General features: G+C 49.6%; 1 protein-coding gene across 4 annotated transcripts in view; it reads left to right on the forward strand.

Annotated features, from left to right (window-relative positions):
- TTC23 (tetratricopeptide repeat domain 23) overlaps positions 1-22,673 on the forward strand; it is a 47,171-nt gene that overhangs the window by 13,105 nt on the left and 11,393 nt on the right. For 2 of the 4 annotated variants that reach the window (XM_054561900.1, XM_054561899.1), the window contains exons 6-10: positions 3,715-3,892; positions 10,881-10,901; positions 11,587-11,692; positions 17,448-17,575; positions 19,876-20,025. In XM_054561900.1, the coding sequence (XP_054417875.1) occupies positions 3,715-3,892; positions 10,881-10,901; positions 11,587-11,692; positions 17,448-17,575; positions 19,876-20,025 (583 nt within the window). The remainder of the gene's footprint in view (positions 1-3,714; positions 3,893-10,880; positions 10,902-11,586; positions 11,693-17,447; positions 17,576-19,875; positions 20,026-22,673) is intronic. The other 2 variants (XM_054561902.1, XM_054561903.1) reach the window with 1 other exon arrangement.

Consider the following 22,673-nt stretch of genomic DNA (forward strand, 5'->3'; position numbering starts at 1 on the left):
CATGTTAACAAAACCCCAAACCTGCCTCCATCCCTGTGAGATCCTCCAAAGCACATCTGAAATGAGACAGCATCTCGTCACGTGCTCTGTAAAATTACAGTGGATACAATTTCATTCAATAAAAGATGCCGTGGTTTAACTGTAGACCTTCCAAATGAACATACTGCCACATTCTGCTGTTTAAAATTCTCTGTCTTTTCACCTGTCTGGTGTTTCCGAAAGTGTTTGGATAGCTTTAGGATTACACATGATGGGCTACTACTGGCTAATAAACCCTCCAAGCATCCAGCAGATAGGCAGAAGTAAAAAGGAGAAAATGCCGCTCTCCCAAACCTTACATACAAGCGAACGGAGACAGACAAGATTACCTAAAACTGACCGATGCTCTAAGTGAATTGGCGATGGAGGGAAGACCACAATTCCATTATTTTCTGATAGAGTCCGCCCTCAGTTCCTTTTTTTTTTTTTTAATTAAATGTATTGTGAAGCTAAAGTAATTTTATTTTCTATTTTGTCTTTCCTTTGATGTGAACAGTGTACTCTCAGTGAGCGGCAGCAGGCTCCTTATAGACTGTATTAGCTTGAGAGCCTCCGTTCCTGGCTGTGGTGTTAATGCCCAAACCCCAGAATCACATCCAATAGCAGCTTCAAAGGGCGAGGCGTAGAAAGTGCTTCGTTCTTTGCACACACGACACAACAGAGTGTTGTGTTTGCTTATCTTTTTAACAGAATGTCTCAGGCATATACAAATATAGATATTGTTATGCCAATACTCATAGACATGGTACCAAGCTTCTCAACTAGAACATTTCAGATGAACAGAAGCCTGTTATGTGTTCTTCCCAAGCTTGTTTTCTTCCCCCCACATTCCAGGCAATTAGGATGCTGACATTAGTGTTTTTCATGCCTATGAATGTAGACATATATATATATATGTCTACATATGTCTATATATATAGACATATATATTTATATAGAGAGAGAATATACAGTATTACTTTTCATTTTTTAAAAACGTTACATGTTTTCTTCTGTAGCTTGCTTTTTTTTTTCATATTACTCTTGTATTTTTGAGACGTATCCATGTCAGTTGCTACGTACAGCTCTAGTCTCTTCCTTTTAAACCCCCTGTATTGTGCCTTATTCACCCGACTTCCCCCCATTTCATTGTCCGTTCTCACGAACCTGAGAGTAATGGAAATTGCTTCCAGACTTTCTCTCTCATAAACACGATTGGCCTGGTGACTCACACACGCTTCCCCTGTGGGCACATGTGCAGCGTTATCTCTGAGAGGGGAGCCCAGGAGCGAGATTGCAGTGGTCACACAGGATGAGAGGCGCCTTCTGAGCAGAGGAGCGTCACAGTTCTGGGGGGCCCAGGGGGGTGTTCACAGAGGCACCCCGCTTAGACTAGGGTGTCGGAGAACAGAGCCAGGCTCCGGTGAGGGAGCCAGGTCCCCAGGGCATGCTATTTAAGGAGCCTTGGGAACAAGGGACCTATTCTTTACTTCCTTGGCACATGCTTCATCCTTTATGAACGGGAGAAAGGGAGACGATAATTTTTTCTCCCCGTCACTCAAATATCTGTGTCATTATCTGAGGTCTCTAGGCTAAATGAGGTGGACTAAACCGGCGCCCTTTTGAAAGTATGCGGCTTTCTCTAGATTCTGGACCAGAGGTTGGCAAACTTGTTCTGCTAAGGCCCACAGAGTAAATATTTCAGGCTTGGTAGGCCATATGCAAAAGTAGCCTTGGACAAAATGTAAACAAGTGGGCGTGGCTGTGTGCCAATAAAACTTTGTTTATAAAAACAGGGAGTAGGTCAGGCCCACAGGCCATGGTTTGCTGACTTCTGTTTTCAGTTACATAATCTTTGTCTACCAGAAATCTCATTCTCTGGCTAAGTGATTTGTTGCCCTCCATATGTTTCAGAGCTTCTTTCTGTCACCAAAGATGCTAGCAGGTTTTCTCTCTAGAAACAAAATAACGATGCTTACCAAGCTGATCATTACATTCTATGCTTATTGAGAGTCAGAAGGCAAGCCCCGTACTACTAGATCACCTATTAATCTCTTCCTTTGCAAGACTGGAGTTCCTACAAGCTGCCTGCTTGGTCCAGGAACCTAGCCCTGACCTCCTCCCGTGTTCTTAACCTCTTTACGTTGTAGACGGTTTCTCAGTTCATAGGCTCTTGGGGCAGCCTTTTATTGCATCACGGCCGTCTGATCCACAGAGCTGAGCAATGTCTATATTTCTTGTCAGTCATTCCTTTGAAATTTACTGAAGAGCAGAGTTAGCTGTAAAAAAACATTCAATGCTCGAGTTGAAAACAAGACCGGTTTTTGCATAGTCTCTCACTCACCGTCTCAAGGTGCGTCTCAGTTTACCCCCAGGCGGCCTGGGAATCATGAGGCCTTTTCATAGTCCACATTCCGGGGTGGTGAGCAACAGAGAGAAGGATGGAGGTGTTTCGTTAGGGATTTTGTACAGAAAAATTTTCCAGCAAAAAAGAAAAGGTTTCTAATAGTCTTAGTCAATATTTTGGAGAAGACGGTTTTTACATGTCTTACTGTGTTTGCTGCAGGACATTTTTTTACATGAGAGTCCTGTCTCAAGAAGCCACAAGAATTATTTTTCCGCTGCCACCATCACTTATAATTTTTAAATTTATGTTTTTTCTGATGTAGAAGTTTATAGTTTTATAGAAGAAAATTTAGAAAGCATAAACAAGAAAGGTAAGGTTACACACAAACCAGCCTCTTACAGATAACTATTGCAGATAACATCTTACTGATCATGTAGATATTTCTCTATGCTTTTGTGTACATATATATTAGATATAAAATTTTTATGTGCATAATATATTATACAAAGTATTTTTGTAATTTACCTTTCTGCTGAAAATATATATATAGTGGATATACTTTTATTCTGATAAATATGGATCAACATTAACTGTAATGGGTGTCATGCCATCGTATGGATGTATTTACTGTAACCTGTTTGATGATCGCCTGTTAGTGTATTTTATGTGCTTTGTACTTTTCCACCATTACAAAGAAAGCTTAGGTAAACATTCTTATATAGATAGCTTCTTCTCTTGCCAGAATATCTCTTCACGATAAACTACTATTAAGTGCAATTAATAGGTATATGTGTGTCCATATCTACATACAATTTTGATACTTTATGTGCAAATTATAATCTCCCTAACAATTAATGAGAGTGCTTCATACCCTCCCCAATAATGGGAAATTTTTGTAATTTCTCAACAGATCAGTTAGCAGCAGCTCGGAATCCTTCATGGTTGCTGTTGTTGTTTTGTTAAGTATATTTTTTAAACAAACACCTATGCAACATTTACAATGTGTCAGAGACTATTCTGGTGTATTTATGAATATTAAATAATTTAATCACCACAATAACCCAGTGAAGTGGACACTGTTATTAATCTTAGCCTCAAATGAAGAAATGGTTAAGCAACTAGAAGCGTGTACAGCTTAGTAAGTGGTGGAGCTGGGATTTGAACCTTTCTCGTTATTCCAAAGTCCATCCTCTTGTCTGCTGTGCCTTTTGAAAGAAAAAAGTCTTGGTTGCCTAGGAGACAGCGCTGGACAACAGGGATCAGAGAGCCAAGTCCTCACCTCCAGACCACCTGCATTTTCTGTATTTTCTATTTCACTTATTCTAAAAATAATCACTTTGATTTTTTAGGATGTATCAAGGTCAGAAGAAACCAAAAGAAGCTCTGCCCCACTATCAAGAGGCTTTAGAATACACTGAGATGTGTAAAGGTGAAAGAAGTCTCGAATGCGTGCCAATACTGAGGGAACTGGCAGGTGCAGAACAGGCCCTGAAGTGGCACGACGCGTCCATCAGCCACCTGCTGCAGGTAAGCCGCAACCTGCCGGCCGCCAGCGGCGCCCTGGGCCCCAGCCTCTTCATTCACGGCAACCTCTGGACTCGTGTTTGTCCTAACAACGGGGCGCTGCAGCCCAGCCGAGCTCGCCCATAGAATTACCCGTCACAGGGAGACTGGTGTTTTTGTATCGTATCATCAGCTGAAAGCCCATTTCGCATTGTTTCCTGAGAATTTTTATCCTGTTACAGTTGTAAAATATAGACTAAGTCATGCCCATTATTTCCAGTGAGATACAATGACATGGTACTGAGTTCTTTGTTGTTATTTTTAAATTTATCTGGCCTTTATATTCCCCCCTATAGGTTATTGGGGTGTCTCATTCTATCACTTCAATCTGGATTATCTCTCTTAAATATTTCTATATTATTATTTCCAGTTTGTGTTATTTCCTGTGACATATTATTTCCGGTTTACAGACAAGGAAGGTCAAGTGTGAGAAAAGCTGAACGATAGGGCCGGGAGTACCATTCATGCCACTAAATGGCATAAGCTGGATTCAAACTGAGTACGTTTTAGACAAATTATCCCGGCTGGTGCGCAGAGAATGGATCGGGGCGGATGTGCTGGCGTGGAAGTGGAGGAGCCAGCCAGGAGGCTATTGCAGGGGGCGGTGGCTTCAACTAGGATGGTGACGGTACAGTGAGGAGAAGCAGGTGGATGGGGCAAGGGTGCCGAGGCAGAACGGGTGGGGTCCGGAGGCTGATTGGATGTGGGCCCACGAGGGTGGGGGGAGGGCCAGAGACGACTCCTGGGCTTCGGGCTGAACAACCGCGTGGATGCTCGTGGCAGTTAGAGCGAGGCAGCGCGCGGCACTGGGTGCCGGAGAGATGGCGGGCTCAGGAGGCTGGGCTGCCGGCGAGGCAGGCAAGCGGGAATGGCAGCTGCATAGTTGGATAGCGAGGCTGGAGCTCAGCCAATAGGTCGGAAGTCACTTACTTGCACGCGGAGACTGGGTAACCTGGCGAAGGACACAGAAACGCACCTGCAAGAAATACATGAGAAAAAGTAAAAATGAAAGAGATGCCGTCTAGGTCTTTTGTTTCCTTTTCCTGTTATGGGGGGCATGGCGTGGGGAGGATATGTGAGTTGGGAGATATATTCGGAAAGTGCTTAGCACAGCGCCCAAGACACCATGGTACTTAGGAATTGTTCTACCATTTCTCTTTCCTTCGCTTTTCTTCCTTTTCTTTTTCTTTCGCTGACAACCTGGTTGTGGGAAACAGGGAGACAATGGTTAGGACAGAAACCAGATTGTATAGTGAGGTCATAAATGTCAGTACCTGGTCCCAGGAGCACGAGGAGGTGAGGCGGACTAGCCGGACAGAGGCAGGCACACGCGCCTAGGTCTCCAGGTCAGGCAGAGCTTGATATTCAGGGCACTGCAAGGTTTTGAATCTTAGAAGGGTTTTCTGTATCTAGGCTATAGAGGAATTCACTCATTTTTTGAATACTTGTCAAGTTTAATGGGTTGTTTATTCTTGAGGTTCATAAAGATTGGAGAGTGTCAATAAGTGCTTGCTGATTATTATTAAAGAGATTGATTGCATGGTGAAGTCAAAATAACATTAGATCGGAAAGCAGAAAATCTGAGTTGGAGTTCAGATTCTTCTGTTTGTACCAGTCACTTAACCTCTCAAGAAAAGAAAGGAGGAGGAAAAAAAAGACCCTATCCATTTCACGGAACCGTTCAAAGGTTCAAGACAGAAAGTGCCCTGTGAACCATTAGGCATGTTCCCAGTACAAGCCACTTTTATTTATTAACAGTCATTATTAAACATTTATCAAGACGCCCCTTTTCTTTAGGAACTTTACCTAAGACACAGAAAGGTTCCGTGCGGCCACAGCCCTTCGGGGGGGCTCACGTCTAAAAGCCATCTATTAACTACGCATAAAGAAAAGGGGGGTGATTATTCCCCATCTCGTTTTTCACCCCGCATTCCTTTGGAGTGAGAGAAACACCCAGAGAGAAAAGACCTTTTATTTTCTGCAGAATGTAGAAAAGTTCCAGAGTATTTTAGGAACTAACCCATTAAAATGGAGGAAAATAAAAGCGAGCCCCACAGAGCCACCCCTGGAAGAAGGCAGCCGTTCCAGGAACGGATCAAAGAGCTGTCACGGCCCGCCGTTCCCTGGGCAGCAGGGGCTGTGAGAAAGCCACACAAATGGGATTGTTCCCGAAACTCCCCCGGCAGCTTTTGGCAATGGAGCCTTGTTTTCCTTTCCAGAAGAAAAATTACAGGACTCCGCTCCCGGGAGCCGGGGTGCGTTCGCGGGGGCGCGTTCTCAGGGGGCATAAATGAACACCGCGCTGGCTCATGGGCCTTTTTCGCAACTCAGACCCCTGAATTGCACCCTGTCTTTGCAGCCCCCTGAGCCGCGCTGCTGCTCATAAGCGCCCAAATTTAGGGCCGTTTGATGGGCCAAGAGTAATGAAATGATTTAGCCTGTCAGTTACTCTGCCGAAGACTCCGAGGTCAGAAAACCCCGATGCAGGTGCCTGCCCTGTGGCTGGGCCACCAGCCTTGGCCAGGCCCGGCCGGGCGACGGCCGGCGGCTGCTCGCTCCTGGCCGGTTCAGGCTGCTCAGCAGACGCATGTTGTTTGCTCTCACATGCTCGTTTTCATTTCAAAATCTCTGAGAATATCAGCCTTTCTTTTTGTTTAAAATGAGAAGAGATGCAGAATGCAATTATGATTTTAGGCTTTAGGAAAATGTTCTAAGAATGACATAATCTGGGTTCCGCACTGTTTCTTTTTAAGTACTATTTTTATAAAATATTATTTCTTTATATACAAAAATCAAGCCATGTAAGCCACCCCAGTCCTCCCCTCCCCAAAGCAGCTGATGCTGACCCATGTAGCATCTTTCCAGTGCACGTGCACAGAAGGGTCTAGATTGAGAGGCAGGCAGAGGAGGAGAAAGAAAGACAGAGAGAAAGAGGGGAAGAAAGGAAGGAAGGAAGGAAGGAAGGAAGGAAGGAAGGAAGGAAGGAGGGAGGGAGGGAGGGGGGAGGGAGGAAGGGAGGGAAGGAAGGAAGGAAGAAGGAAGGATGGAAAGGAAGGGACATTTGACAGCATAAAAATGAAAAACTGACAAAATATAAGCAAGTCAAAAAATTACTGTCCAAGCAGGGAAAAGAAAGAGCTCTTAGAAAAATCTGGAACACAACTCAATGGAAATATGGACAAACCTAGAGCAGGGGAAACATGAAAAGCCAGCAACCACACAAAAATAATCCTGAGCCTCCTTTGCTACTAAAGAAATATCAATGAACCCAGGGGGCGCTGTTGTTCACCTACCTGTGAGCAAAATAAGAAAGTTCGATGGGGCCCGGCAATGGCAAGGGTGTCGGGTAGCCGATGTCCTTGTGCCCTGCTGGTAGCAGTGGGGATGGGCACCACACTGGGGGAAGACAACCGATGTCCCCTCTCCACTTTTAAAATGCACTGATCCTTCGACTCATGCGTTTCAGAAACATACCTAACAGATGCGTACAAAGCTGTCTGAGCAGCGAAAGTGTCACTGGCAACAGCGAAAAATGAGAACTACCCTCCACTCCATTCGTAGGCAACCGGTTGTGAAATGAGAGTGGAGCACTGTAGAGCCACTAAGGAGAGTGGGAGGCATGTGCATGATCGTTCGTGACAGATGCGACATGACAGATGTCCAAAGTGTTTCATTGATTTCAGATGCAAGGCGTGGACCAGAATGTTCTTTCAGCCAACCGCTGAAGGAGCACCACTCCGTGGGGGGCTCTGGGACGCTGCTCGAAGGTTCAGATGACAGGGTCCTGTCTGCGAGGCGCAGCCCCGCGCGGGCGAGAGGCCTTCGTGGAATAATCACGCAGATGAACCTCCAACTACAACGGCGATGTGCGCCGCGGGGAGAAGTACTGGGTGCCGGAGCTGCCAGCAGGGCCTTCTGACCCTGTGCAGGATCCCGTGGGGATTGCTAACGAGACACCCCAAGGGCTGAGGAGAGGAGACAGGAGCCGTTGTGGGGAGAGCCCAGAGGGCGTGGGCGGGCCATGACGCTGGGGGGGCGGGGCCAGGGCGTGACCCCACGTGTGCGTGCACCTGTTTAAGAACAGGTGCCTGTCCGTGTGTGTTTATATAAAGCGTATCGGCGTTTCTGAGAGGATACACAGGACTCTATCGACAATGGGGAGCTGTCAGGAATCGAACCGGGAACGGGGAGGGGCACAGGCGAGGCTGACAGACGCAAGGGAGGGGGCATGTACAATCGCGTTTATTCTTTTCCAGCATTTAGGATTTTAAAAATTATATGCAGGTATTACCGTTCTAATCTGAAAACATACTGAACTTTTAAGACAGCAGGTACTTGGCAACTAAAAGGGGATGAACATATAGGCCCCCGGCACGTCTATTTTGGTGCTAACCTTACAGAGAGAGTAGAGCCTTTTCCCTCCAGCCCTTTGGAGGAGCTAAAATTGACAACTGGAGAGCCGCCAAGGAGGACTTTCTTGACTATTAAAAGAAACCAGCTCAGTCCAGGGCCCTGAGAACTTAGTTTTCTAATTCCTCGTGCACCCAGTGGATCCCCTTTCATCTGCTCCCCCGGGGATCCCCAGCCCCACTTTCTCTTAGCCAAGCCCCCTTCCCCCAGCTGCCCCACGCCCCTGCGGTGTGTGTGGCCATGAAAGGCTTCCCCACCGGGCCGAGACCGGACAGGACAGACAGGAAGTGGCATCCTCGGGCCGCACCGCGGCCTGGCGTTGCGGAGGGGCGTCAGCTCCCAGCTTTGGCAGGGCTGAGAGCGAAAGCCCCGTGGCTTCACAGCTGGTTTGTTCGAAAGGAACAGCAAGCCCACATCTCGCAGTGGCCAGCGGACTGGAGCTTCTGTCGACTTAAGGCGCAGCTCTGAACCCAAGCAGCCACCCAGGCCTTTGGTGGGAGGCGCCCTAACGTCTGCTCCCTCCGTCGTCCGCTGCCTGGCTTCCCCTTGGGCGCCCCCTCCGGGTCTCAGAAGCTGCTCAGGTGTCCGCATGTTGTCAGCACGCTCTCCTTCCCTAACCAGCCCATGCATCTGGGGGCCAAGTCCACTGCTTAGCCACTCTGGCTCTTAAACAGCAATCCATTGCATTGGCTAGGAAATCACCCCCTCTAACACCGACCCTCCGAATAACCAGCTGTTAGACCAGAAAAGCATGCAGTTTGGAATCCCAGGCCTCAGTGTGAACCCGGGTTCTGTCACGACGTGCCCTTCAGCCAGTTGCTGGATCTGCTTGGGGCTTCACTGCCCCCTCGGTAAATCGGGCTCTTGTCCCCGTCCCTGGGCATTTTGAGATGAAGCCGGCTGGCGCGTGTAATTCCCATAGCTCCTCGCCTGGCAGAACGAGGTGCCCAATCCGTGGGGGTGCTCGCCCCCCCCCTCTGCTGGCCCCTGGCTTTACACAAAGGCCCTGGCCACTCATGGATATTCAGGTGGAGCCCCCCCGTTTCACCATCTCAAATGATGCTTCTTCAGTGGCCCTGAGGGCATTTTTGATGTTGGCAGTGGTGAGCGGGGCACTGTGAGCTGAACAAGAAAGGAAGGAACAGGAGCAGGGAAAGGGAAGAAAGTGGTGGGGGGGGCGGGGGGCGGATGGAACAGGAGCATGTGGGGGGCCCGTACAGGACTGGGAGGTGCTTGGGTGTGACCGAGCCAGGGCACCCGACAATCAGAGGGGGCAGAAGCCAAATACAGGGGTGGGCAAAAGTCAGGTTACAGTTGTGAGCACCCAAACCACAGAGTCTATTCTTGTATGACTAGCTGTTCATTATATTTATTTGTATTATAGCTGTACACCTACTTTTGCCCATCCCGGTATGAAGTCATTTTGAATTTGAGTTTTAATCTAAAACCCTGGGTGTTCAAAGTCTCTGTAACAATGTGAGTGAAGTCTTTTCTGGGATCACAGGATGCTCTCTTCAATCGTGGCTTGTAGAGACAGTCAGCCCAGGGCAAAAGCAGAAAATGAACACGATTCAGTTTGCATCTGGGGTGGGGCAGGCTTTTCCCCTCTCTCTCTTGCCTTTTCCTTTCCGCAAACACTGAACACTTGATCCTTCGACTCTGTCCCTGGGGCTTCCGTTGCCTTTACTTGCATGTAGTGGCTTTCCGGAGGGCCCGGTGTTTGCGAAGCATTTCAAGTCAGAGCTTCCGGCCAAATCGAGGATAATGACTAATCCAGGGGTTGCCAAAATCGCTGCTTCAATTTATTTATATCCCATGATAACAAACGTACTTATTATTAGCGTTTACGAATATGAAATGCTGATGGTTCTAACACCGCAATGAAAGTTAGAGCCAGCACCCTTGGCCTGGGGTAGCCCCTATCACAGGAAGTGCAGCGCTACTCACTCAGTTGGTTTTAGCCTATGACAAAGGAGGCCACTGTCTACAGTCCATCCGATTGCTGTCTCAGAAATGCATCCCGCCGGCCCTCAGAGTCTCTGTGGCTTCCCTGTCTCCCTGCTGGGCTGGGACTAGAAGCCCCCCATGGTGGGGCTTTGACCCCCTGGGCCAGCTTCCGTGGACTTGCGTAGCCCCTGGAGGCTGAATGAGTCGGGGGGCGCCAGGGAGTGAGCTGGCACCATGGGCGAGCCTGCCCCCAAGGCCAGAGCGGGACAAGCCGCCGCCTTCCCAACGCGGTAGAAGCAAGTCACCCGTTCATTCAGCAACCTCGGTTTTCTCCCCTGTAAAATGGGGGCAAGAAAAATGGCCAAGAGAAGTACAATGGATACCGCAAACGAAAAAGAATTAAAGCGTGCGGCTTCAGTGTTAGCTCTTGGTAGTATGTTTGGCCTGACCCAATCTAGGGTTCTCTTTCAACTCATGGGATTTGGGGCTTTCGGTTTTGTCAGTTAATTGTGAACTACCTCCCCTCTCACACTGGTGCATTGTATGACTTCATGTTTTCTGTTTCTTTCTGTACTGCCCACACTTTCTGGCCCAGGCCTCCTGTAGTAGGCGACCTGTAAGTATCTGTTTGTCGGATGAACTTAAATGCGCTACTGACATGCATTTCTACAGCCTCCCACGTTGACCGGCAGATGAGGAGTGACTTCACATTTTTATTTACGTCTGTATTTTATAGTTTTCTATTTGAAGCGATGCATTTTATTTGAAAGGATTATTGTTATTATTTTACGTTCATAGGACCATAGGGTTGTATTTTGCCTTAAAGAATTTCAAAACAGGCTTTGTTTTCAAGGAACTGAGCTGCATTCTGTGCTCGGGCAGCTCTCACGGGCCGGTTTGCAGGGCGGGCAGGCAGGCAACTGGGCTGGACCGGGCGTGGGGGAGGCTGCGGCGGAGCGGGGCTTGCCCAGCGCTGGCACTTTCGAATCCATCGCCTTCCTCCTGAATCCCTGCCCCCTCCTCTGCTCACACTGCCCCCATAGGAGCATAGACTTTTAAATGGTTTACTTAGCAATGGGCGCTGGCCACCTGGGCTCAGCGCTGGGCGCATTCTCCCTCCCCCTGCACAGTGCTTTTAAAACCCATCTCTCCCACGAGGGGATTGGGCTTCCCCATAAATCACATTGTCCAGCTTGCGAGAAAGTTCCTTGGCCTTCTGCGCATCGCTACAAGAACAATGAGTTCCCCATTGCTGCTGCCAAGCAGGTAAACAAGCGTGTTTCTTCTTCCTGTGGTGACAGGCGCATCTCATCGTCCTCCAGGGGGAGCCGTCTGAGGAGGAGGCAGCGGCCTCCGCGCACTGCATCGCCCGTGCTGCCGTCGCTTCCGGGAAGCCCCAGCACCACGGTGAGAGCCAGCCTTCCTGGGCGCCAGGCCCTGCCTGCTCCCCGCCTGGCCCGCACCCACCTGGGCCTTGGGGATGGGAGAGCGGGTGGATGGAGCTGGGACACAGACCCTTCGGGGAGCCACTGCGGCTTTACCCCACCATCCTTAGGGGCGTCCCTCTGGTCTCTATCCCTGCTCAGCCTTCCTCTAATCTTTTATTTTCACACACGATGAATCTTCATCCAAACATAGCTCTTACAAGCCCCAGAGAATCCGTGCTGCACTGGCAGGGAACCTGCTCGGCTTTCAAAGGTGGCTATTTTTAAAGGTTGTGGAACTGCTGGGGCACAGCGAGCTGGCCCTCAGGGACCCGGGTCCAGACACGCAGGGCGCTGAGCGTTCACTTAGAGTGAACTTGCACGGCTTCAGGACTCTAGAAGGAAGCTGCCCGTTATGATTCAAAGGGTTTTTCTTAGCCCCACCTCATAGGCAGGGCAGCAGGCGTGGGCAGCTCTTTAGTCCGCCATCCTGGGGCTAGAGCATGCGGTATGCCTCTATTGACAGAGAACACACATTCCAGTGACTTTGTTTTTTGGTCAGAATATTCAGAAACAGAGTGTAACTGACAAAGAAGACCCACAGGTGTATGCCGAGATGCCAGATAAAGATAATTGTAGTCCAATAAGGGCCGATGAGCCAGCAAGCCTACCATCGACACCAGCAAGGCTTGGGGTTGGGCGTCAGGGAGTACCAGCAAGGCTTGGGATTGGGGCTCAGGAGTTGGGCCAAGAGGAGGGGGAGGAGGCTGGCAAGTTGGGGAAGTTGGAAGGGAGGCCTCCGTGAGCCGCCTGGTCTGCAGGGGCCGCTGGGCCAGGCCGGGGCTCCCGCCTGGGTGGGGCTGGCGCGGGGATCACAGGGTTTCCCTGTCTGTCCAGTCAGCCTTGACAATCCCTCCGTCCGGCCACCTGGAGCTTTGGGCACCTTTCAGGGCTGGAGGGGTCCATCTGGAAACAGAGAGAGAAGATAGGTGGCCTTTCTGCTTCTCATTCCTTAGGATGCTCCTTACATAACCATCGATTTCAGACCCTCCAAGGAGCCAACATTTTGACCAGCTTAATGGTGCCTAAAATTCCTTTAATGGGGAGGTGAAAACCTTCCATTCCACGACTGTTACAAGACACTTCATATGCAAATCCACATTTGATGGAAACTCCTGGAATAGCAGGAGCCACACATCTAAATGTCTATAGGAACCAGCAAAGCCATGTGCGTGAAGCTGGTAATTGTTAGAAAGCATAGCTGCAGCAAGCATACTTACAAATGGCAGGTACCTGTTGGCTATACTGTGAGAGAGGCAATAGGGAGTGGTGAGTCTGTGGCAAACTGGAGGAACCTGTACCTTGTCCAAAGCGAGCAGCTGTTACTCAGCTCCAGCCCATTGCTGTCATGTGCAAGGCACGCTAATGATGTTGGCGGATCTTCTGCTTTTTCAAGAGAAGGTGGAAATCTGGATTTTTATGTGACGTCCACTCGTGATTGGTGGTAACTCACTCAGGTATGTTCCGGCTCTGAGTGAGGCAGGGCAAGTGTGAGGGCTGCGTCTGCGCCCGCCGAGCCTGACGTGATGAGGGGTGGTCAGGTCCAGCGTGCTCCACCGTGTGCCAAGGAAGCTCCCACGCAAGGAGTCTCAGCTCTGCTCTCCTGTGCCTACACCTGTCTGTGCCGAGTACAATTTATTTATTTTTTTAAAGAATAATTAATGAGAAAACAATAATTCTCATCTGGGGAGTCTGCATGGCCTGCTTGCTGAATGCCCATAGAAGGCATTGCCCTTTGATTAAAAAATGTCACTGGCCAAGAAGCCCGCACGTTCAGGCTCCTCACTCAAGCTGCTCCCTCTGCTCCGCGCCCTCCCTGCATTCCTTACGCAGACAAAACTGCCCTAGAAGTCACTGAGGATGGTGATTGCATAAGGACTCTCTCCTCGGGCCCCTGGAATGTCACTAACCTGAGCCAGGCCGGCCGGCCGAGCAGCCATAGACAAACTTGGTATCAACAGCTCTCCCAGCCTCACTCCGTGTTCAGGGCATTGGCCTTGGGTTTATAACTCTTCTTGCAAAAGATATTATTCAAATGAAATGGGTACAAGCCAAGTACATTACAGTGTAAACCTTTGCAGAGGCAGAGCCTCCTAAGCACAGGCGGCCTTGTTTGGAAGTGGCCCCATCCTCAGCCTGGGCACCAGGGGACCAGGGAGCTCCTCAGGGTCCAGAGACAGCAAAACAGAATGGGCTCTGCCCCATCCAAGCCTTGGGGGCAGAGGGTGGGACCCCTGGCATATGGACCAGACTCAGGAGTGTGGGGTGCATTCTTGAGATGAAATTCCCTGTGTACAAAAATATATTCATCTCCCTGGTCCCTACTGGTCCCCACCTCTCCCCACATTTTGCACTGTATACACAAAATAAGTATCTGAACTGAAGCCCTGTATCCTGATTAAGCTCCTCTTTTTCACTCTATACAATCTTCCCTTTTTAAAAAAAAATATTTTATATATTTATTTTTAGAGAGAGGGGAAGGGAGAAACAGAGGGAGAGAAACATCAGTGTGTGGTTGCCTCTCACACGCCCCCTGCTGGGGACCCAGCCCACAACCCCGGCATGTGCCCTGACTGGGAATCAAACCAGCAACCCTTTGGTTTGCAGGCTGGCGCTCAATCCACTGAGCCACACCAGCCAAAGCCAATCTTCCCTTTTCTTAACTCTCCCTCCTGGGGCCTGCCTTCACTGGGTGACTGATGCTCCTCGGGTCCTGTGTGTCCCAGGGAGACTGGAGGTCATACAGCCTCGGGCATGCACATGCAGCCAGTTCCCACGGGCTGCTGACTTCACCTTCCCGAGGCCTCCTTCACTGCCCCTGCTGGCAGGAATGAGGGTACGCACGCAGGGCTGGTCCCTTCCCGGTGGTGAGGTCGGTGGAGGCAGGCAGATCCCCCTGGTGACTGAGCCGCTGACAGTGCCTATGGGCGCCAGGCCCCGCGCAGGCAGCTCACGTTTGCTCATTCATGACACCGTCTCCGTCACCTCGCTCTGCTGATGCAAATCCACCCTCAGAGATGGCCCTAGACTCCCGTGGACCACGCCACTGGCAAGCAGCAGGTCCGCCACTCCTAGAAGCCACGTCCGGGCCCTCAGAAAGCGTCTCCCCTGAAGAGGGTCCCCACTGTGGGCCCTGAGGGCCCAGCAGCAAAGAGAGCCCGTCCTGGCCTTGGTCCTCAGGCTGCCCCATGCCACGCCGCCGCCCCCGCCCCCGCCGCCAGTGCCCGCAGGCCGGCCCCCAGCAGGCTCTAAATGGGCTCAGTCCTTCGTTGGCTGGGTGAATGCCCAGCGAGGCTTTAAGACTTTCCATTTTCAAATTCCCTGGGGCCCTTCATGCTTTCGCAGTTAGTGCAGAGAACAGACTGTTTCCAAAGACTGTCACAAAAGGTGATTGTCACCCCACACACGCAGGCCTCCCTCTCCCAGCCCTAACCTGGGACGCACAGCCTCAAGCCAGTGCGCCCAGCGTTACTGGAATTTATTTTAATTAAAATCCTCCCGACCCCCAGTGGGCCGAGCCGTAACCCTGTATCCCTCTTGCTCTTTGAGTGAGGCCTTGCTTCCTGGTGCCTGTGCCTGAGCAGACAGGTGGAACAGCGTCCCCGGGGCCCCAGGGGACCGTCAGCCACCCTGGCCGCTGGGCCACACCTCCCCCCTCGCTCTAACAGGCCCGTGGGGCTGAAAATGGGAGACCTGTGGCCTTGCCCTGTGCCCCCAGGGCTCAGATTTATAGGCTGGGTCATGCTCCTCTGCTTTAGAAAATGACCTCACCCTCTGCCCAGGCCAGGCATCAGGTTGCAGAGGATTCTAGAAGAGGTTTTTAAGGATGTGGATGGCCCTGTGTATAAGCACAAGGAGCAGGCCGCGAGGTGGCCACCCACCCACCCTGCTGGGACCTTCGGTCCCTTGTCCCAGATGGATGTCCCCCCCGCCCCCCAGGAGAACAAACTCTGCTTATCAGGGAGCCACGCCTTAACGGGACCACTTTGCTGCCCCCTCAGAGGCCAGCCCTGTGGCTCAGAGTTCAGAAAGTTAAGCTGGCGAGCTGGGGGGCGAGAGAAGTCAGCCAGGGCCTTGCATTCAGGGTGGCAGTGACGGCCGTTTCTGGCTGGCAGACGGGGAGGCGCCTGCAGGGGGTGCCCTAGACCTGCCTCTGCTCCTGGGCTCCAGCTCTGCGACACGGGGTCCTGGCGTGTGGTCCGGGTACACTTGATGACAGCCCCCCACCGGGTCCCCACCTCCCTCTCACCAGAGACCTCCCTGGAACAGAAATGGGAAAACCCTGGACCTTCAGAAGAGCTGAGTAAGGAGGAGGGGAAGCAGGCGGACCCCCGAGGGCAGGTTCCCAGACAGGGCCTGTCTCTGACCTCCCATCACAGCACCCAGCTTTCTCTCACCTCTGTGGTCATGCTGCTTTTAGTTTAAGTCACAAATTCCTTCCTCCCTCGCTGCCACTCTTCCAGAGATCCATCCATGCTAACAAGCCCCCTCTCTGGAAAATACGAATTGGTCTCCCTGAGTCAGAGGTTATAAGCCATTTACACGCTAGTCTGAATTAGGCAGAACAGCTTCCTTTCTCCCAGCCTCCCCTGGAGGCCAGCTCCACTAAGGGAAAGGAGCATGCAGCCATCAGGTTTAGGGGACTCACTTAAATGGGGGTGCTTTTGGGGGGCAGGTGGTCAGCATGTGACCACTAGGGGAAGGGATACTATAAGAAGTGGGAGAAATTGACAAGAAAAGGGCTAGAAAGATGTCCAGTGCGGCTGTGTCCATCTGGGTCAGGAAGGGGAGGGAAAGGTGCCCCATCCCTTTTGGCAGCCCCTTTGCCTGAGCACAGCACCACTGCTTCTGCCACAGCCTGGGGCCTGAGAGTCAGCCGCTGCCCGTTCCGCCCCAGCTCCTTCCTACACCCTTGACATCTGCTGGTGTTTCTAGAAAGGGCACATCTTCCGGGCAGGAACAAGGCTGAGACTCGGAAAGAGCCTTGTCCGGTAAAGAAAGGCATGGCTCCATTCTTTGGTTCATTTCCAATTAGACAGAAAACAAAAATATCAAGAGTACTCCACTTCTGAATGTCCCCGTTACCTTGGAGACGTGGAACGCTGATGTCTGTAACCATTTAAGAGTCAACAAAATAAATGCCACATCATGCCCCCATCAGCTGTCCTCAGATTGCCAAAGCAGCCAAAGTTAATACTTAGTTTGAGCAGTAAATCTGTAACGTTGTCTCCCATGAGTCAGCTAGGAATAAAAGGGATGTAATACTTTTCCTGCAGTAGAATTTTCTCCTGCCAAGAGAAAATTTGGAGGGATGCTCTATAAATGCATCTGCTGGTCTGGCAGCAGACAGAACCCCATTCATAGAGAGGGGTCTCTTTCATCAGCCTGGAAACTTACCGATATCTTCTGTCTGGGGGATGGTTTGCTTTACTGTCGCACTGGGACATCTAAGGTGTATGAAAAACCAAGGAAAGTAAATTTTCCATATCCTTCTGAGACCTAGATCTTTTCTGATGAAACCGGAGTCTTAACGGGCAAAAGACAGTTTCCTTAACTGGTTTCTCTTATCCAAATGCTTATTATTTCCAAATACTTCAGCGCCGCTAAAAGCACATTTGTTCTGTTTCCATTTCCAGTCGGCAAGCCGTTCTCACAGTTGTTATGATGCTTTTCTTCAGATGTGGCCGAGAGGTATTTCCAAGAGAGCCTGGCGAAGCTTAAGGATGCGGAAGGGGCGGGAAGAGCCAAGTTCCTTTCGATTCAAGATGACTATTGCCATTTTCTCCGAGTCAGTGGGCAAGAAGAGGTGAGTGAGTTTGGACCGCAGCTGATTAGTTATTTACATGCGTGGCATAGTTGGTATCCGAAAGGGCTACTCAACTCCTTCACTCTGCGAGCATTCAGCAGGCACCTACTTCATGCATCGCGCGGGACCGACCCCACAGGGACATGGGTGAATAAGGCCCCACGCCAGCGTCAGGCAGCTTCCAGGCCCGTGCTCCGTTGTTTATGAGAATGTAGACGCCCTGCTCCCCGACAAAACAATCTGAAGGCCCTGCTTATCACAGCCGTGGCCTTGGCTGGGATGCAGCTCGTGAGCGGGCCCGTTGCTTCTGGGGCGGAACACAGGCTGGATTGTGCCGCGCGCCCATTCCAGCCAAACGTGGCAACCTGGCTGGGTCTCCCCCTCAGCGTGGCACCCGTCCTGCTGTTCTTAGCCTCTCTCTCCACGGGTTCTTTGCCTCTGTGGGTTCCAGCGGCAGCCGGCCAGCAAGAGCTGGGCCTGAGGACAGTCCCGAGGTGAGCCAGGGTCACAGCCTGCACCTGGGCTAGAACCCTGCACCCACAGGGAGGTGACCTTGCAGGAGGAAGACACCTTAGAGCGTACCATTTGAGTGAGGGTCCCTCTTGGGTTTATCTTCTAATTATGCCCCTCGCCTGTTCCAGAACCTTCTCTGAACTCCTCGCCCTGACACGGGGGGCCCTCCTCTGATGCTGAGACTCCGCCTCGGCTCCCTCAGCTCCCTTGGCTCCCCTTCCTGCTTCCTCTGCTGCAGCCATACCAGGCTGACCCCTGACTCCGAACGTGCCATGGGCCCCTCCCAGTGCATGCACGCCCTCGCTTCCCATGCCCTCTTCTCGGCCCATCTCAGTCCTGCTGTTCTGCACTCCTCTCTCTGGGCACCTTTTCCAACCCGCAGGGGCTGCCACCATGTGTCCTCGAAAGCCCCGTGCCACTGCGGCTTGCCACTCAGGCTCACGCGCATCTCTCTCAAGTTTCCCCGGTCAGGCCGACAGTGGCATGGAAAGCTGCATGTAGGACAAAGAGCTGGCTCTCCTGTCGCTGGCTTCTCAGAGCCTGCCAGTCGCTTCCCGTGGGAAAGCGGCCAACACCGCACCACGCTAGGTCCTTGCTCACAGTTGTCACCTTTAGCACCAGGCCGGTCCCCTGTGTACTGAGGTGGGTCACACATCCCTGGTCGACGCAGTCTCTCTGCCCCTGCAGTGGGTTCCTCTTCCCACCTGTGAAATATTTCTGCTTCGTCAGCACCTTCGCTCTGGTTCTGCAGACACCTAACTCACGTTGTTGCCAACCAAAGAGCGAAGCCACGCCGGCCCCTTCTGTCTGGACACGCGGTCAGGACGCCTTCAGGCCTGCCCGGTGGGGAAGCCCCCTTCGCCGGCTCCTGCCTGAGTTGGCGCTGAAACTCAGCATCTCTGTCCCACAGCTGCCATCGAGCCTGTGGCAGATCCTGGGAGAATTTCCGGAGAAACATGGGATATCGACATAGGGGGATTCCAACCTCTGTATGTCCTGGTGTCTGACTGAAGCATGTCTATCAGAAGATGCTGGTTTTTGACCAACTCCTGTTTTTAAATTCTCTGTTGGTATAAGTAAGTCAGATAACCCAAACAACATGTCAACTCGATGTAATTTTTTAGCATGTTGGAATGTTTGCTTTCGGTTTCATCAACCATTGCTTATGAGAAATAGAAACCTCTGGAATATGTTTGGGATGTTCTGTAAGTGGGTTAATCGCCAGGAAGTGGTAGTTTTCACTGAGGTGAGAATGTCGCTGTGCCCAGAGGGAGGAGACCCTGCCACCAGAAGGGATTAACGTCACTGGCCCATTCAGACCCTGTCTGTGCCCCTGATGAGCTGTCCGACTCTGAGCAAGTTTCTTGACAGCTCCGTGCCTCAGTTTCTTCCTCTGTCAAATGAGGATTAAAACTGTTCTGTCAGAAGGAGGCAGTGAGAATTAAGTGAGGTCACACAGGCCAGCTCTTCAGCACAGTTTGTGACGTCCTAAGCACACATCCATGTTACCTTTTTTTCTTACTCCTCGACTAACGGGGATTCTTGCCATCTGTGGAGTGCCTTTTTCTCCAGGTGTCTTTATGCGTTCTCTCTTTGTAGCTCTGTGGAGGTCACTTCTGTCTCCCATTTAACCAGAGACAGGTAGGCTCAGCTCAGGGGACAGTCAGCCCGAACCCATTCCCCTAAAGAGGGAAAATACCCGTGAGTCACGTCTCTTTCTTAAGAGGCCCTGACCTTCATCAGCCTTTGACCTTTCGTAACCAGACAGCTTTCTGTTCCTGTCACAGAGAGCAGCCTCGATCCTGAGAGAGTCCCTGGAGGCCAAAGTGGAGGTGTTTGGCGATCTCAGTCCCGAGGTGGCAGAGACGTACCGGCTCCTGGGTGGGGTCGACCTGGCGCAGGGGAACCTCGGCGGGGCCCACAGGAAACTGAACAAGGTAAGCCTGGAGCCCACGCTGAGGCAGAGGAAAGGCCTCCGCCCCCACCACGGGTCGCCCTCCTCCCTCGGCTGGGCTCCTGTTAACTAGGCCTGTGTAAGCCCTGGTCGAAGGGCTCAGTGGGTTGGAGCGTTGTCCTGTGCACCAAAAGGTTGTGGGTTAGATTCCCAGTCAGGGCGCGTATGGGAGACAGCCAATCAATATCTCTCTCTCTGTTTTCCTTCCTCGTTTTCCAAAATTGATGAACATATCCTTGGGTGAGAATTAAAAAAAAATAAATGAATGGTCCTTAATAAGTGGCTTATTTATGTAAGATGACTTCACTTTCACAGTTGATTTACACTTTTTCGGTAAAACATACAGTAATCCTCTGATACGCATATATTATTTAATGAATTATCGATTAGTTTTTACTATGCAAATATATTTTTAATTTTTATGTAGTATAATTTATCAATCTTTTTCTTTCTACTGTGCGCTCTCTCTATACCCAGTTTGTAGAGGAATTCTCCTGTGGGTTCTTCTAGTACTTATATATTTATTTCTGTTTTAGTTTGGAGTTTATCTGCATGGATGGTGTGAGTTATAGATCTAATGTTATCTTTTTTGAAAAAAATGCCTACCCACTTGTCCAGCACCTTGTTACTGAAGAGCCCAGTATTTGAGATAACACCTTCATCGTATACTACCTTTCTATATGTACTTGAGTCTATTCCTGCATTTCTCTTCTGTTCCACTGATCTCTCTGTTTATCAAATGCCAGTTCCTCATCATTTTCAGTATAGAGATTTCATAGCACAATTCACTGTCTGGTGGGATTAGAGACTGTCACGAGTTTCCTTCCTCTAGAATATCAGGTTTTCTAGATATCCTAGCATGTTCATTTTCCACAGGCCTTTCAGTGTCAATTTGTCTGACTACATAGAAAGTTTGGTGATATTTTTTTGAGGATTGTGTTATTTGTAAATGAACTTTAGGAGAACTGACATCTTTCTCATGGTGAGTCATTTTACTCAAGAACATGGATGCCTTTATACTTGTTGATGTGTACTTTGGTATCATTTAGACACATTTTGAAGTGTACATTTGATAGGTTTCGTGCGTTGCTTATTAGGTTGATTTCGATGCATTTTGTCTTCTTTGATACTATTGCACATAGAGTTTTATCCACTATTCTGTCTTTCAGCAGGTTATTTGATTATGTGTGAAGGCTGCTGGTTTCTCTATATTTGTGTTATATTCTGTTAACTTGCTTATTTCTTTTCTTGCCTGAGTTGATTTGAGCATTGATTCTCATAGATTTTCCAAGTATCCTATTACATCTCTGCAAACAGTTTTATTTTTTGCTTTTCAGTTCTTATGGGTCTGATTGATTTCTCTTGTCTAAGTGCATTGGTTCATCCCTCCCGTACAATAAAAAAGAGTAGTGGAGATACTAGGCACCCTTGTCCTCTTCCTGATCTTAATGGAAATGTCTCTACTGATTCTTCACTTAGTAGACTCTGGCTTTAGGACTAAGGTTTATGTATTGTATCATGTTAAGGAAGTAGCCATCATTTTCTATTTTCATGAGTAATTAATTTTTTTAATTGGAAATAAGTGTTGGATTTTATCAATTGTTTTTCGAGCATTGGTGGAGATATTCAGATGATTCTTCCTAGATCACTTAATATGGTGCATTTTATTATAGTCTCAAACCAACCTTGCATTCCTGGAATCAATGCCCTTGGTCATGCTGAATTGTATTCCTAATGTGAGGTTGATTATTGTTTGCGAATATTTAAGATTTTTGCACCAATATTTATATTTGTTTAAGTATCAATATATTTGCTTCATAAAAATAATTTGGAAGTTTACCTTTATTTTCTATGCACTGAGGGAATTTGTGCAGCATCTAGTCTTTAAAGGTTCGTACTACCTGTGGAACTCTTTAGGCCTAGTGCTTCCTAGGCCTAGGGAGCGGGGGCTGGGGAGGTGGCTAGAGAGTGTAGCCTGTTTAAGAGGCAAAGTCAGCGTGTGCTGCCTGTCAGGGAGCAAGTCTCTGTGGCTGAGTTTGCAGGTGATGGGCTGAGACTTGACCCTTTAGGCCCCAGCCCCAGATGGCAGCCTCTGTAGGCCGGATCCAGCCAACCACCTGTTTTCACATGGCGCAGAGTTTAAAATGGTTTTTACAATGATCATACAACCTGTAATCATTTTACAGATGATATAAATTGAGCTGACGATGGGGAATGCTAACTTTGAACCCCAATGGAGATGGTATTCACCCCCCTCCAAAATCCATTCTTCTCCTTAGAACTAGATTATGAAAGACGGTGCTTGTTATTATATTTTGAATTTCACCGATAAAACTCTGTAGAAGAATTTCCCTCCTGTTACTTAAGTACCCACATAATAGCCTTGATTTTTGTCTTTTGGCCCACAACAGCTGCAGTAGCGACCCTCTGCCCTTTGCAGAAAAAGTGTCCAAACCTTGTTCTAAGTGCCTGGGAGCTATTGAGGGAATTGAAAGCAGAGCACAGAAGGCCTATAGTTGGATTCGGGCATTTTCTCTTTTTAATCACTGTGAAAATGGTGTTGAGAATGCAGCGGAGCAGCCCAAGAATTGAACCAAGAGGCCTCTGTGGTCTCATCTGTAAAATGGAGAT

This window comes from Pteronotus mesoamericanus, unplaced genomic scaffold (assembly GCF_021234165.1).
Source record: "Pteronotus mesoamericanus isolate MK-2021 breed Mesoamerican mustached bat unplaced genomic scaffold, CSHL_Meso_final scaffold_582, whole genome shotgun sequence".
Taxonomy (NCBI): Eukaryota; Metazoa; Chordata; class Mammalia; order Chiroptera; family Mormoopidae; genus Pteronotus; species Pteronotus mesoamericanus.